The sequence below is a fragment of the Heterodontus francisci genome, chromosome 6 (assembly GCF_036365525.1).
Source record: "Heterodontus francisci isolate sHetFra1 chromosome 6, sHetFra1.hap1, whole genome shotgun sequence".
Lineage (NCBI taxonomy): Eukaryota > Metazoa > Chordata > Chondrichthyes > Heterodontiformes > Heterodontidae > Heterodontus > Heterodontus francisci.
In genome coordinates, this window is record NC_090376.1 from 34,078,798 (window position 1) to 34,095,342 (window position 16,545).

At 43.9% G+C, this 16,545-nt stretch overlaps 1 protein-coding gene across 4 annotated transcripts in view; it reads left to right on the top strand.

Annotated features, from left to right (window-relative positions):
- Positions 1 to 13,882: 13,882 nt before the first annotated feature.
- Positions 13,883 to 16,545, top strand: part of LOC137371237 (periostin-like) — a 100,707-nt gene continuing 98,044 nt past the window's right edge. For 3 of the 4 annotated variants that reach the window (XM_068033451.1, XM_068033452.1, XM_068033454.1), the window contains exons 1-2: positions 13,883 to 14,112; positions 14,385 to 14,483. In XM_068033451.1, coding sequence (XP_067889552.1) covers positions 13,994 to 14,112; positions 14,385 to 14,483 — 218 coding nt within the window. In that variant the 5' untranslated portion in view covers positions 13,883 to 13,993. The remainder of the gene's footprint in view (positions 14,113 to 14,384; positions 14,484 to 16,545) is intronic. The other variant, XM_068033453.1, reaches the window with a different exon arrangement.

Below are 16,545 nucleotides of genomic sequence, written 5' to 3' on the forward strand. Positions count from 1 at the left end.
TAGCACTTGTCTGTGTTTGGTCATTATTTATCCAGCCACTTACATCTGTCAATAATTAACTGTAATACCGTGACTGGCTTTTTCCGAGTGTACTTCATGCACTGCCAAAAGAACAGAAGCCGTTTTCCCAGCATGCAGTTGCAAAAACCTTTTTAAGTTTGATATCTTTCTCAAAAGAATCTATATTAAGTTAAAACATACAGTATAGAGTGAAAGGCATAAATCACGGATAAATGACTCCTTTTTTGTCACAGGGTGTATCTATAATCCTTAGTCTAGAGGGATTGGTGTTGGAATTAGTGTTGGATTTTTGGATTGAAGATCATGAATACCAAAACTTTCCTCTCTACTCAAACTAAAGAGGATTCGTGGGAAAAAAGAGAATTTTCACTCCTATTAAAAACATATGTGATTTTGCAGCCGCTGCAGGAAATATTTTCCAAAGAATGTGTGAACATGTTTTTATTTTTCACATAAAGTACAAAGAAATGAAGACATGTCTCATAAAATACAATTATGTAACCACTAAAGAAACTAAGAAAGCTACTACTCTTTCCTTTAATGTTGAATTATATAATTATGCACCAGACTATGTATTGCTAATAAACAAGGAATGTAGGGGTAATTTTCTGACTAGAAAAATTTCTACACCAATTTACCACTGGTGGAAAATTGTATGATATCTGATTAGCATTACTGCCAGTTTGCAAATTCTGACATTGGTTTAAAATATTAATAAACATCAACTTAGCCAATTAGTGAACATGTATACAATTAATTTTAGTCACGTTATAAATACTGAACAGTTACTTGGTGTATCCTACTGAATTTTGGGCCAGGTCTTAATAGAAGCATAGAAAATAGGAGCAGGAGTAGCGCATTTGGCCCTTCGAGCCTGCTCCTCCATTCATTATTGATTATTTTTCTAGGGCGGCACAGTGGCACAGTGGTTAGCACCGCAGCCTCACAGCTCCAGCAACCCGGGTTCAATTCTGGGTACTGCCTGTGTGGAGTTTGCAAGTTCTCCCTGTGTCTGCGTGGGTTTCCTCCGGGTGCTCCGGTTTCCTCCCACATGCCAAAGACTTGCAGGTTGATAGGTTAATTGGCCATTATAAATTGCCCCTAGTATAGGTAGGTGGTAGGGAAATATAGGGACAGGTGGGGATGTGGTAGGGATATGGGATTAGCGTAGGATTACTATAAATGGGTGGTTGATGGTCGGCACAGACTCGGTGGGCCGAAGGGCCTGTTTCAGTGCTGTATCTCTAAACTAATTATGATCATGGCTGATCATCCAACTCAGTAGTCTGTTCCGGCTTTTGCCCCATACCCTTTGATCCCTTTAGACCCAAGAGCTATGTCTAACTCCTTTTTGAAAACATTCAATGTTTTAGCATCAACTGCTTTCTGCGGGAACGAATTCCACAGACTCACCACTCTCTGGGTGAAAAAATTTCTCCTCATCTCAGTCCTGAAAGGTTTACCCTGCATCCTTAGACTATGACCCCTGGTTCTGGACTCCCCCACCATCGGGAATATCCTTCCTGCATCTACGCTGTCAAGTCCCCCCTGTTAGAATTTTATAGGTTTCTATAAGATCCCCCCTCACTCTTTTGAACTCCAGCGAATATAATCCTAACCGACTCAATCTCTCCTCATATGTCAGTCCCGCCATCCCAGGAATCAGTCTGGTAAACCTTCGCTGTACTCCCTCCATAGCAAGAACATCCTTCCTCAGATAAGGAGACAAAAACGGCACACAATATTCCAGGTGTGGCCTCACCAAGGCTCTGTATAATTGCAGCAAGACATCCCTGCTTTTGTCCTCGAATCATCTCGCTATGAAGGCCAATATACCATTTGCCTTTTTTACCACCTGTTGCACCTGCATGCTTACCTTCAGTGACTGGTGTACAAGAACATCCAGGTCTCACTGCATATTCCCCTCTCTCAGTTTATAGCCATTCAGATAATAATCTGTCTTCCTGTTTTTGCTACCAAAGTGGATAACCTCACATTTATCCACACTATACTGCATCTGCCATGCATTAGCCCACTCACTCAACTTGTCCAAATCATCCTGAAGTCTCTCTGCATCCTCCTCACAACTCACCCTCCCACCCAGTTTTGTGTCATCTGCAAATTTGGAGATGTTACATTTATTTCCTTCATCTAAATCATAAATGTATATTGTGAATAGCTGGGGTCCTAGCACAGATCCCTGTGGTACCCCACTTGTCACTGCCTGCCATTTGGAAAAAGACCCATTTATCCCTGCTCTTTGTTTCCTGTCTGCCAACCAATTTTCTATCCATCGCAATACACTACCCCCAATCCCATGCGCTTTAATTTTACATGCTAATCTCTAATGTGGGACTTTGTCAAAAGCCTTCTGATAGTCTAAATAAACCACATCCACTGGCTCCCCATCATCAACTCTACTAGTTACATCCTGGAAGAATTCTAGTAGATTTGTCGAGCATGATTTCCCTTTCGTAAATCCATGCTAACTCTGTACGATTCTAACACTGTTCTCCAAGTGCTCTGCTATAAAATCTTTAATAATGGACTCTAGAATTTTCCCCACTACCAGGCTGACTGGTCTATAATCCCCTACTTTCTCTCTACCTCCCTTTTTAAATAGTGAGGTTACATTAGCTACCCTCCAATCTGTAGGAACTGTTCCAGAGTCTGCAGAATCTTGGAAGATGACCACCAATGCATCCACTATTTCTCGGGCCACTTCCTTAACTACTCTGGGATGCACACCATCAGGCCCTGGGGATTTCTCGGCTTTCAATCCCATCAATTTCCCCAACACCATTTCTCTACTAATACTGATTTCTTTCAGTTCCTCTCTCTCACTAAGCCTTGTGTTCCCCAACATCTCAGGTATGATATTAGTGTCCTCCTTTGTGAAGACAGAACCAAAGTATGCATTTAGTTGGTCAGCCTTTTCTTTATTCCCCATAATAAATTCCCCTGTTGCTGACTGTAAGGGACCTACATTTGTCTTCACCAATCTTTTTCTATTCACATACCTATAGAAACTTTTACAGTCAGTTTTTATGTTCGCCGCAAGCTTGCTCTCATACTCTATTTTCCCCTTCTTAATCAATCGCTTGGTCCTCCTTTGGTGAATTCTAAACTGCTCCCAATCCTCAGGTCTGTCGTTTTCCTGGCAAATTTATATGCCTCTTCCTTGGATCTAATAATCCACGTAAGAGATCAAAGTCAACACAATGCAGGGCTTTTTATTTAACAATGAGTCAGTTAAAATGTGCACGCGTGCAATATAAATGGGTCTAGAGATATGTAATAAAACTGATGAATTACATACAAGTTAATGTGAATTGCAATGAAAGTCATCATCTTTCTGCATCACATTTTATGTCAGTGCACTATTAGGAATACAAATAATGCAAGTCCATTTTCACAGAGGAAATCATTTTTCTGTGTTGTTGAAAACGTGGTCCTGATTTCCCACTTATGTGGCATCCTAGCAGGTCTTTGAAAGGGTAAGCATTCTGCCCACCGCAACAAGGCGCTCTTCATGACAACTGATTTTCAGGGTTCAGGCCCCTGAATATTTTAATTCAGGTCTCTGGTTGAGCCTTCAGCAAACCTTGGAGGACCCAACAGTGTAAGTATGGTTTGGCAGCCTCATTGTTATTTCAACAAAAATGCCATCATGTAAGCAACTGATCACCCTGCAATCAATTGCTTAGTCCTTATGGGCATTTAGCTTTTAAATTCCTCCTTCCACCACAAAGAAGCTAACAAGCGACAAGCAACAAATATATTTTTGGCATTATTGGCTGATATGACTTTTCCACCTGCATCAAGGAACGTTTGCAGCCTGATTTGAAAACCCACCATTGTGAGCTTATTTGCACTGTTTGTGTTGTCGATATTCATACAATGAAGATGTATTTGTTTTCTTTTAATTTAATTTTAAAAATTTGTTCTTGGGTTGTGGGTCTCATGGGAAAAGCTGCAGTTACTGCCCATTCCTAGAGCACTGAAAGGTCAATGCCTTTCCATGATGATGTTAGGTGATGAATTCCAGGATCTCGATCCCGTGACAATGAAGGAAGGATTACGTAAGTCCAAGTCAGAATGATGTGTAACTTGGAGATGAACTAGACTCATGCAGTCTCCAGGATCGACCATATCCTCCATCCCGGATAGACTTGGAGTGTAACTGAATGCAACAACAACCTGGATTTATATAACACTTTTAACAAAATAAAACATCTAGGGCACTTCACGGGAGTGTTACAAAGCAAAATTTGACACTGAGCCACATAAGGCAATATTAGGGCAGATGGCCAAAAACTTGGTGAAAGACTTAGGTTTTATGGAGTGTCTTAAAGGAGGAAAGAGGTAGAGAGGCGCAGAGGTTTAAGGGGGAGAATTCCAGAGCTTAAAACCCAGACAGCTGAAGGCACGACCACCTATGGTGGAGCAAATAAAATCAGGGACTCTCAAAGAGGCCAAAATTAGATGAACACAGATATTTCAGAGGGTTGTAGGACTGGAGGAGCTTACAGAGTTGGGAGGGGAGAGGCCATGGAGGGTCCTAAATACAAGAATGAGAATTTTAAAATCGAGGCATTGGTTGATATGGAGCCAATGTAGGCCAGCGAGCACAGAGGTGATAGGGGAACGGAGCTTGGTGCAAGTTACGACATGGGCAGCAAAGCTTTGAATGACCTGAAGTTTAGAAGGGTAAAATGTGGGAGGATGGCCAGGAAGGTGTTGGAATAGTGAAGTCTAGAGGTAACAGAGGCATGGATGAGGGTTTCAGCAGCAGATGATGCAAGGGAGGGGCACAGTTGAATGATTGTATGGAGGTGGAAAATTGACAGTTTTAGTGATGACACGGCTATGTGGTTGGAAGCTCATCTCAGGGTCATATATGACACCAAGGCTAGAATTCTATCAAAAGGAGGTAATCCCGCCACCAGGACCTAAAGCAGGACCCGGGGTAAGGTATGGCAGAGCAACTCAGCCGCCTGGAATGTGCCTCCATGGTATGTGGGAAGTCATGGACGCACAATGTGTCCTAGACAAACACATCTGCAGGAAGTGTCACCGACTGCAGAAGCTTGAGCTCCGGATTTCGGAACTCGAGAGGCAGCTGGAGTCATTGTGGTGTATCCACGAGGCAGAGAATTATGTTGATAGCATGTTTAGGGAGGTGGTCACACCTCAAGTTAGGAGCATGCAGGCAGATAGGGAATGGGTGACTGTCAGGCAGTCTAAGAGAAACAGGCACAGTGCAGGAGTCCTCTGAGTTGATCTTGCTTGCTAAGTGGTTTTCCATTTTGGATATTGGTGAGAGTGAAGGTTCCTCAGAGGAGTGCAGCAAGACCCAAGTCCTTGGCTCCACGGGTGGCTCAGCTGCACAGTAAGGAAGGAAGAAAAGTGCAGGGGCAATAGTTATAGGGGATTCATTATTTAGAGGAACAGATAGGTGTTTCTGTGGCCACCGGTGTGACACCAGGATGGTATGTTGCCTTCACGATGCCAGGGTCAAGGATGTTACAGAGCGGCTGCAGGACATTCTGCTGGGGGAGGGTAAACAGCCAGAGGCCATGGTCCAAATGATCCATGGTGCCAATTACATAGGTAAGAAGAGGGACAAGGTCCTGAAAGCAGAGCTTAAGGAGTTAGGAAAGAAATTAAAAAGCAGGACCTCAAAAGCAATAATCTTGGGATTACTCCCAGTGCAACATGCCAGTGAGCATAGGAATAGGAGAATTAAGCAATTTAACATGTGGCTGTAGAATTGGTGCAGGAGGGAGGGATTCAGATTTCTGAGGCTTTGGGATCTGTTCTGCGGTAGGTGAGACTTGTACAAGATGGACATGTTGTGCCTTAGCAGGACCGAACTAACATCCTCACAGGGAGATTTGCTCCTGCTGTTGGGGAGGGTGTAAACTAAATTGGCAGGGGGTTGGGAATCTCAGAGGGAGCTCAGATTGGAGGGAAGCAAAACTGGTAACAGGAAGTAGAGAAGTAGTAAGTGAAACTGGAAGGCAGATGAGGCAACGGCAAACATCAAATTGGATTAGAATACGGAATAATGTTAAGACAAAGTTAAGGGCACTCTATCTGAATGCATGCAGCATTTGCAACAAGGTAGATGATTTGAAGGCACAAATAGAAGTAAATGGGTATGACTTAATTGCCAATATGGAAATGTGGTTACAGGGTGACCAGGACTGGGAACTGAATATTCAGGGATATTCGTCATTTAGGAGGGATAGGCGGAGAGGAAAAGGAGGTGGGGTAGCACTGTTTATAAAGGAATGAGATCAGTACATTAATGAAATAGGATCTTAGGTCGAAGGAGTAAGATGTAGAATCAGGTTGGGTGGAGCTAAGGAACAGCAAGAGGCAGCAAACATTGAGCCACCAAACTGTAGTGGTAATGTTGGGCATGGTATAAATAAGGAAATTAGAGCTGCATGTAGCATGAACAATACAGTAATAATGGGCAACTTTAATTTACATATAGATTGGGCAAACCTAATTAGCACTAATGTTGTGGAGGATTAATTCCTGGAGTGTGTACCAGATGGGTTTCTGGAGCAGTACATTGAAGAACCAACTAGGGATCGGGCTATTATAGATTTAGTATTATGCAATGAGAAAGGGCAAATTAACAACCTTGCTGTAAAGGAGCATTAGGAAACAGTGACCACAAAATGATAGAATTCTACTTTAAGTTTGAAAGATATGTAGTTTATTTTGAAACCAGGGTTTTAAATCTGAACAAAGGAAACTATGAGGGTATGAGGGCAAGTTGGCTATGGTGGATTGGGAAAACTCATTAAAAGATTTGACAGTAGACAGGCAACGGCTAGTATTTAAAGAAGTATTACCTGGTTTACAACAAATATACATTCCTCTAAGACACAAAAACCCAGCAGGAAAGGTGAATCAATGTGGCTAATAAAAGAAGTTTAAGAATTGCAGTAGGTTAAAGGAAGTGGCTTACAAGGTCGCTGGAAAAAGTGGTATGTGGGAGCAATTTAGAGTCCAACAAAAGAAGACCAAGAAACTAATAAAGAAAGGTAAAGAGATTATGAATGTAAGCTAGCTAGAAACATAAAGGCAGACTGTAAAAGCTTCTTTAGGTACGTGAAAAGGAAACGATTAGAAAGGACAAATGTGGGTCCATTGCAGGTGGAGACAGGAGAGTTTGTGGTGGATAATGAGGAAATGGTGGAGAGACTAAACAATTATTTTGGGCTGCAGTTTAAAAGCCCGCCACCGAAATAGGTGGCTGGCAAAAAACATGGCAGCCCGCACACACAGGGCGCTCGTCATAGAGCCGCCACAATTTCAAACGCAGCAGTTCATTAGCATGGCCAGGGCGATTGCCCCACGACTAATGACATGGAGAGGACGGGCGAGCCGTCCCCAGCAATGGCGTCCAGTGCCACTGCGCAGGCGCCGGCGCCAGTTTTAAAGCGCTTAGAGCCTTAAATGACAGGTTGAATTTTTAATCAATTAAAAAATATTGAAAATAATTTAAAAACTCTTTCCATCCCCTCTCCCATTCCCTCTCAATGCCTTACATTTAATGCCTTGCCTACTCCCCCTCCCAAAATACTTACCTTGTCTACATGCCCTGCACCCCCTCCAAAGTTTATGAACTCTAACCCTCAACCTCTTCCCATCATCCCCCAACCAATCCAAAGCATTTGATCCCGCTCCCCCCCCCCCACCCCCACACTGAGAAAATCACCTCCTCCCCCCTCCCCACAGGTCGTGTCTCATTTCCCCGAACGGCGATTCATAGGCACGACAGTGCTGGCCGCCAGAAGGAAAATCGGTGCGGCAAATCAGGAGGCGAAGGGACCTTCATTAATTCGGGTAGATTAATTTATTTACATATGGAAATCATGGTCCCGTTGCTGAATGGCTGGGGTGGCCACCAAGAGGCCTCTCTGCCTCCGTTGAGATCGGGCCGGGCCCTGCTGGCGTCAGGGTCAGTGGCGGGCCTCATCCGCAATGATCTTCATGCGCCACCCCCGCCACCGTTCCCGACATCGAGAGCTCTATAAAATTCTGCCCTTTGTGTCTGTCTTCACAGAGGAAGACACAAAATATCTCTTAGAACACAAGTGAACCAAAAGACTTGTAATCATGAGGAACTGAAAGTAATTTGCATCAATAAAGAGGTAGTACTCGAACAATTAATTAGATTGAAAGTTGATAAATCCCCTGGACCAAATGAGCTACATCCCAGAGTAGTGCAGGAGGTGGCTATAGAGATAGTGGATGCATTGGTGGTTATCTTTCAAAATTCTATAGATTCTGGAAGGGTTCCTGCAGACTGGAAAGTAGCAAATATAACCCCACTATTTAAGAAGGGAGCGAGAGAGAAAACGGAGAACTACGGACCTGTTAGTTTGATGTCATTAGTAGGGAAAATGTTTGAATTTATTATAAAGGATGAGATAACTTGACACTTGGAAAATAATATGATTGGGCAGAGTCAACATGGATTTGTGAAAGAGAAATTATGTTTCACAAACCTGTTGGAGTTTTTTTGAGGATGTTATTTGTAGCATAGATAAAGGAGAACCAGTGGATGTAACGTATTTGGATTTTATTTAATTTTTAATTTTTATTTAGAGATACAGCACTGAAACAGGCCCTTCGGCCCACCGAGTCTATGCCAACCATCAACCACTAATCCTACATTAGTCCCATTACCCTCTCACATCCCCACCTTCCCTCAATTCCCCTACCACCTACTATACTAGGGGCAATTTATAATGGCCAATTTACCTATCAACCTGCAAGTCTTTGGCTGTGGGAGGAAACCGGAGCACCCGGACGAAACCCACACAGACACAGGGAGAACTTGCAAACTCAGCACAGGCAGTACCCAGAATCGAACCCGGGTCGCTGGAGCTGTAAGACTTTTGACAAGCTCCCAGACAGGAGGTTAGTAAACAAAATTAGAGCACATGAGATTGGGGGTAATATACTGCAACGGATTGAGAATTGGTCAACAGACAGAAAGCCGAGAGTAGGAACAATTGGGTCATTCTCAGGATGGCAGGCTGTTACTAGTGGGGTACCATAAGGATCAGCTTGGGCCACAGCTGTTTACAATCTATATAAAGGATTTGGATATGGGGACCAATTGTAATATTTCCAAATTTGCGAATGACACAAAACTAGAAGGGAATGTAAGTTGTGAGGTTGCAAGGAGGTTTCAAGAGGACTTGGACAGGCTAAGTGAGTGGGCAAGAACATGGCAGATGGAATATAATGTGAGTAAATGCGAAGTGATTCACTTTGGTAGAAAACACAAAAAGGCAGAGTATTTCTTAAATGATGAGAGGTTGGGAAGTGTTGATGTCCAAAAAGGCCAGGGTGTCCTTTTTCATGAGTCACTAAAAGCTAGTATACAGGTGCAGCAAGCAATTAAGAAGGCAAATGGTATGTTGGCCTTCATTGCAAGGGGATTTGAGTACAGGAGTAAAGATGTATTGCTTCATTTGTATAAAGCATTGGTGAGACCTGGAGTATTGTGTACAGTTTTGCTCTCCTTATTTAAGGAAGGATAACCTTGCCATAGAGGGAGTGCAACAGAAGTTCACCAGACTAATCCCTGAGATGATGGGATTGTTTTATGAAGAGAGATTGCAGAAACTGGGCCTGTATTATCTAGAGTTTTGAAAAATGAGAAGTGATCCAATTGAAGCTTAGAAAATTTATAGAGGTCGTGACAGGGTGGATGTGGATAGGATGTTTCTTCTGGCTGGTGAGTCTAGAACGAGGGGACACAGTCTCAGAATAAGGGGTAGGCCATTTAAGACTGAGATGAGAAGGTATTTCTTTAGTCCGAGGGTGGTGAGTCTGTGGAATTCTCTACCCCAGAGGACTGTGGAAGCTCAATCATTGAGCATGTTCAAGACAGAAATTGATGGATTTCTGAATACTAATGACATCAAGGGATATGGAGATAGTGGGACAAATTGCCTAGCGGTAGATGATCAGCCATGATCTGTTTGAATAGCAGAGTAGGTTCGACAGGCTGAATGGCCGACTTCTGCTCCTATTTCCTATTTTTAGACTTACAAGAATGTTGCCAGGGCTTGAAAGTTGCAGCTATGAGGAAAGATTGGATAGGCTAGGGTTGGTTTCCTTCAAACAGAGAAGGCTGAGGGGTGACTTAATAGAGGTATACAAAACTATGAGGGGCCTAGATAGAGTGGACAGGAAGGAACTGTTTCCCCTAGCAGAGAGTTCAATTACCAGGGGACACAGATTTAAGGTGATTGGTAGAAGGATTAGAGGAGACATGAGGAAAAGCGTTTTCACCCAGAGGGTGGTGGGTGTCTGGAATTCACTGCTAGGAACAGTGATGGAGGCAGAAACCCTCAATTCTTTAAAATGTACCTGGACATGCAACTAAAGTGCTGTAACTGACAAAGCTATTGACCAGGTGCTAGAAGGTGGGATTAGATTGGGCGGCTAGTTTTTTTGGCCGGCATGGACACAATGGGCTGCATGGGCTCCTTCTGTGACATAATTTTTCTTTGGTTCTATGGTTCAATTTCCTTTGAACCTTTACCCAATAACAAGATCAAGTTGCATACACCTGCGAAGCCCCAAGGTATGTCTAGGTGCTCTTCTTCATGTGCTTCTGTGAGCTTCTACAAAGTGCTCCCCCTGCGCTGGCCTGGAATGACTTTGGCAGGCATCCTCTGGCTGCCTGAGGCCTGGAGGGCCCTGGGTGGCTGAGGGGTTCCTGGACAGGTGCAGAAGCGTCCTCAGTCGTCACAACTACTGGAGCTGGGGTCATTGGCAAAGGGGCTGAGGAGCCACGGTCCACACTCAGAGTGCCCTGAGGGGAGCACCCAGATGTGGAGGTCTGCCTCTCCTCCACGCTTTCAAGGCTCACTTAAACCTCCCTGCTGACCAGAGAAGGACAAGCATTGGAGAAGAGACTTCAGTCCTCCTCTCACCTTGCCACTGCTATGTTGAGCTCATGGCCAATGCAAAGGTATGCAGGTCTTCTGCATCTCCAGGATCTGCTGCACGGATCTGCCCATGCTAACCATGCATGATGTGGTTCTCTAGAAGGGCGTTGGTTGGCATATGAACACAATGCCTCCTCACTGTCTTAGATGGACACTCCAATCTCTCCTTCTGCTATGGAATGGCCGCCCTGGGAGCCCGCTAGTTCCAGGGCCTCAGTCTCTCGACACCCCCTTTGCAACCACTCCCTCCCTCATGTCACACTCCCTCCCTCCTGGCCACATGCAAGCCCCAAAGATGGGATGCATATGAAGGACTCACCTTGGCGGAGCGAAGGAGGTTATTGACCGTTTTGTGGCACTGGACCCAGTTTTAGAGGGTGACCCCACAGCTGCTGACCTCCTCTGCAATCTCTGTCCAGGCTAGCTTGATCAGGTGGGAGGGTCTTCTCCTGTTGTCCCTTGGGAAGAGGACCTTCCGCCCTTCCTTTACAACCTGGAGGAGAATCTGCAGGGAGACATCACTAAACCATGGGGTTACCCGGTGTCTTCCGCCTGACATGGATCCTCCTGGCTCCTGGTCAGCTCCTGACCTTATGAGGCCCTGGTCAGCAACACAGGGTCTCCAGTCACCAACACAAGCAGCAATTCAAACTGGACTGGCAGTGTTTGAAATATGACACCAGCACCTGCATTCGTCTCAGCTGACAATGCATCGGCACCTTGTTGCCCATCCTCCCCGCCTCCTCCATTCAAATGGACTGGCCACTGTGTGATCGCAGTCAGCTAGCTGCACACGTGACGTGCAGCGATGCCACCCTCATCCAGTGCCAGCACCAGGACCCATGAAAGGCTGATAAAATTCAGCCCATTTTCCACATGCTGTCAGAGGTTTTAATTTAAATTAAGAAGACATCAATATCTTTTAAAATGTGATATTAATTGGAGAGAGGAAAACATTTCTGGTAAACTAGATTTAAAACTACAGTGTGAAATGTAATTCTTGCCTGGGAGGCAGTTTTAGCATAGATTTCAGCCAGTAGAGGGAGGCAGATTCAAACTTTAGAGATGGCTGTATCTTAATGTCAGGGAGTGAAGATAAAAGGTCCGTCCAAGATTGGACTGTGAAATTCCAGTAAACATACTTCAATGATTATTTAAATGAATATCTAAACTTACACTTATTTAGCATCTTTTATGTAATAACACTTGGCTTGGGCTGATAAGTGGCAAGTAACATTCGCGCCACACAAGTTCCAGGCAATGACCATCTCCAACAAGAGAGAATCTAACCATCTCCCCTTAATGTTCAATGGCATTACCATCACTGAATCCCCCACTATCAACATCCTAGGGGCTACCATTGACCAGAAACTGAACGGGAGTAGCCATATAAATACCGTGGCTACAAGAGCAGGTCAGAGGCTAGGAATCCTGCGGCGAGTAACTCACCTCCTGACTCCCCAAAGCCTCTCCACCATCTACAAGGCACAAGTCAGGAGTGTGATGGAATACTCTCCACTTGCCTGGTGGGTGCAGCTCCAACAACACTCAAGAAGCTCGACACCATCCAGGACAAAGCAGCCAGCTTGATTGGCACACCATTCACAAACACTCACTCCCTTCACAACCAATGCACAGTGGCAGCAGTATGTACCATCTACATGATGCACTGCAGCAACGCACCAAGGCTCTTTAGACAACACCTTCCAAACCCGCGACCTCTAACAACTAGAAGGACAAGGGCAGCAAATGCATGGGAACACCGCCACCTGCAAGTTCCCCTCCAAGTCACACACCATCCTGACTTCGAACTATATCGCCGTTCCTTCACTGTTGCTGGGTCAAAATCCTGGAACTCCCTTCCTAACAGCACTGTGGGTGTACTTACCCCAGATAGACTGCAGCGGCTCAAGAAGGCAGCTCACCACCACCTTCTCAAGGGAAATTAGGGATGGGCAATAAATGCTGGCCTGGCCAGTGATGCCCACATCCCATGAATGAATAAAAAGAATGCTTCACAAAGGCAATAATTCCTTTGGAAAATTCAGAATAAAATGTAATATTTGTGTAAGGAACAAAAGCATGCAGAGGAGTGCACATTTTTACTGCAATATGTGTTACTTTTGCATTCATAACACTTCTTACCCCGGGGATGCTGGATGTCGAGTCCAAAAATTGGAATTTATAGAATCATAAAATGGGTACAGAACAGAAGGAGGCCATTCGGGCCGTCGTGTCTGTGCCGGAATTATCCAAAGCTCTTACAAACTTCGCTTTTGGATTTATATTCAATTCCTTCGGTTACAAAGGGCACAAACACTTTCACACATGCCCCCCGTAATAAAGTGACTAGTTCCTGAACTTAATCAACATTCGTTAATGAAATAATATAGACGTGAAATCGGGTTTGATGCTTAAACAAGGCGTTCGTCTGCTGAAGAAAATGAGCTGGCTTCAAATTTAATAAATGGCTGTCACAGTGAACAACGGTTAGACTCAGCAGGTTAGCATTAACACACAGAAGAAACTTCAATCCTTGTAACCTGTTTCAGCCTCTCAGAAGGCAACACGTTTATGTAATTGTAGATTTGCTGAAATGCACAACTGACGAATCAATTTACACTTGGATTATGATTTATTTAAAAGAAGGCTGGGTGTGCATTCCGTGCCTGGGTTTGTTTGATTAGAATGTTTGTATTTATTTTAGTGGAAGTAGGACTTCTCCGGTAACTTTCATGATTCAGTTAAACGGCAGGAAGTTTGGTATTGTAGTCTGCATTTTATTGCTTTGAATGTGATTGACAGTCAGTTTGGCTCCGTTGTCTCGCTGTTCTCAGGGTGGGTGTAGTGGTTATGTCTGTCTGTCTGTCTGGGCAGGTCCTCCTCCGGGCTCAGCTGCTCTATAAAAGCTGCTTACTGCCTACTTCTCCTGCCCAGTCCAATTTTATTGCTAAAAAGGTGGCACAACAGCCAAGATGAAGCTCTTATTTTTAAGCACCTTCAGCCTCTTTGTTTTAACATCCTTTGACCAAGCCGAGTCATCTTACTATGACAAAATATTGTCTCACAGTCGAATTAGAGCTAAGGATAAGGGGTAAGTAAAAATTTTCATCTAAAAGTTAAAAAAAAATCCATAAAACCATGAAAATATATATTCAGAATGTTATGTACAATAAACATCTGCTTGTAGCAAGCAGAACTTCCAAACTTTAAAATGAACTTTAGAGACAATTTTAATGCCCTTTGAGGCTGATTTAGTTAGTGACAGAACAAGCCTTCTGCATACCGTCCTATTCATTCCCCAATGGTAACATTATTATACTGTTTGAATCGCTCCGTTCACTTTTGTCTCTTTTCTATTTGCAGACCTAATGTGTGCGCTCTTCAGCAAGTGGCCGGAACTAAAAAGAAATACTTCAGTACTTGCAGGAACTGGTATCGAAAATCCGTCTGCGGCAAAAAAACGTAAGTTGAAAGCAGCCTTTCAGTCGAGTAATTCAGAAGCAGGGCAAAAAAAATGATTGACTTTGCAATCCGCTATTTGAAACTTTGTAGCCAACTGCAAACTGAGTCACAGAATCCGCTGTTCCGGTTCCAAAGTGGGGAGACAGATGGGATTGATATTAATTGAATGTATTCGATCTAAATCTATTACATGAAATTTCGATTATTAGGAAGTTTATTTTCTTGATTTCAGAACAGATCGATTTCACTTTCTTAATCAAGGGGACGACAGGATTTTGGAAATTTGGAAATCTAGATGATTTCTAGGTGATGAAATCTAAATCTGTTACAGATTCGGAAACATGCGAACTGAATTTAAATGAGTCGAACTTTTCTTTCATCCAGATATGCAAATAACTTTGACATTTTGTACATTTAAATACCTCATTATCCTATAAAATGTCTTTCTTCAAATGTGGTTACAATGTCTTATTTGGTGATAGTTGCAGGAGCCCGTTTATGCTGGGAAACGAGATTTACACAGCAATTCCAGCAAAGTTACAGCGGTGAAGTGGAGCAACTCGAAAGAAATTTCCAGACTCTAGTGCCTGGTATTAAAGCATAACAAGTATCTTGCATTTACATAACACCTATAATACTGAAAAAAAAAACATTCGCACCACAGATGCTTGAGCCAAAGAAGGATATTAGGAGGGGTGACCAGGAACTTGGTAAAAGAGAGCTTCAAAGACATCCTTAAAGGAGGAGATAGGGCTGAGGGAGGGAATTCCAAAACACAGTCTAGTTGGCTGAAGGTACAGCTGCCACCCAATGGATTAAAAGGAGATGTATAAGAGGAAAGGAGAGTTTGGAAAAGGGGTGGTAAAGTTGGGGGAGGTTACAGGGATAGAGAGGGACAAAGCCATGGAACAATTTAAGAACAAGGATGAACATACGAACATATGAATTAGGAGCAGGAGTAGACCACTCAGCCTCTCAAGCCTGCTCTGTCATTCAATAAGATCATGGCTGATCTGATTGTAACTTCAACTCCACATTACCGCCTACCCCCAATAACCTGTCACCCTCCCCTTGCTTATCAAGAATCTAACTACCTCTGCTTTGAAAATATTCAAAGACTCTGCTTCCACTGCCTTTTGAGGAAGAGAGTTCCAAAGACTCACAACACTCTGAGAGATTTTTTTTTAATTCATTCATGGGATATGGGTATTGCTGGCTAGGACAGCATTTATTGACCATCCCTAATTGCCCTTGAGAAGGTGGTGGTGAGCCGCCTTCCTGAACTGCTGCAGTCCATGTGGGGTAGGTATACCCACAGTGCTGTCAGGAAGAGAGTTCCAGGATTTTCACTCAGCGACAGTGAAGCAAGGCGATATAGTTCCAAGTCAGGATGGTGTGTGACTTGGAGGGGAACTTGCAGGTGGTCATGTTCCCTTCCAACTGCTGCCCTTGTCCTTCTAGTTGAGAGAAGCCGTAGGTTTGGAAGGTGCTGCCTAAGGAGCCTAGGTGCATTGCTGCAGTGCATCTTGTAGATGGTACACACTGCTGCCACTGTGTCTCAGTGGTGGAGGGAGTGAATGTTTGTAGATGGGGTGCCAATCAAATGGGCTGCTTTGTCCTGGATGGTGTCGAGCTTCTTGAGTGTTGTTGGAGCTGTACCCATCCAGGCAAGTGAAGGGTATTGCATCACACTCCTGACTTGTGCCTTGCAGATGGTGGACAGCCTTTGGGGAGTCAGGAGGTGAGTTACTCACCACAGGATTCCTAGCCTCTGACCTGCCCTTGTAGCCACGGTATTTATATTATATGGTAATCCCTGGGATGTTGATAGTGGGGGATTCAGTGATCGTAATGCCATTGAATATCAAGGGGAGATGGTTAGATTCTGCCTTGTTGGAGATGGTCATTGCCTGGCACTTTTGTGATGAGAATGTTACTTGCCACTTATCAGCCCACGCCTGGATATTGTCCAGGTCTTGCTGTATTTCTACATGGGCTGCTTCAGTAAATGTGCAATCATCAGCCAACATCCCCACTTCGGACCTTATGATTGAAGGAAGGT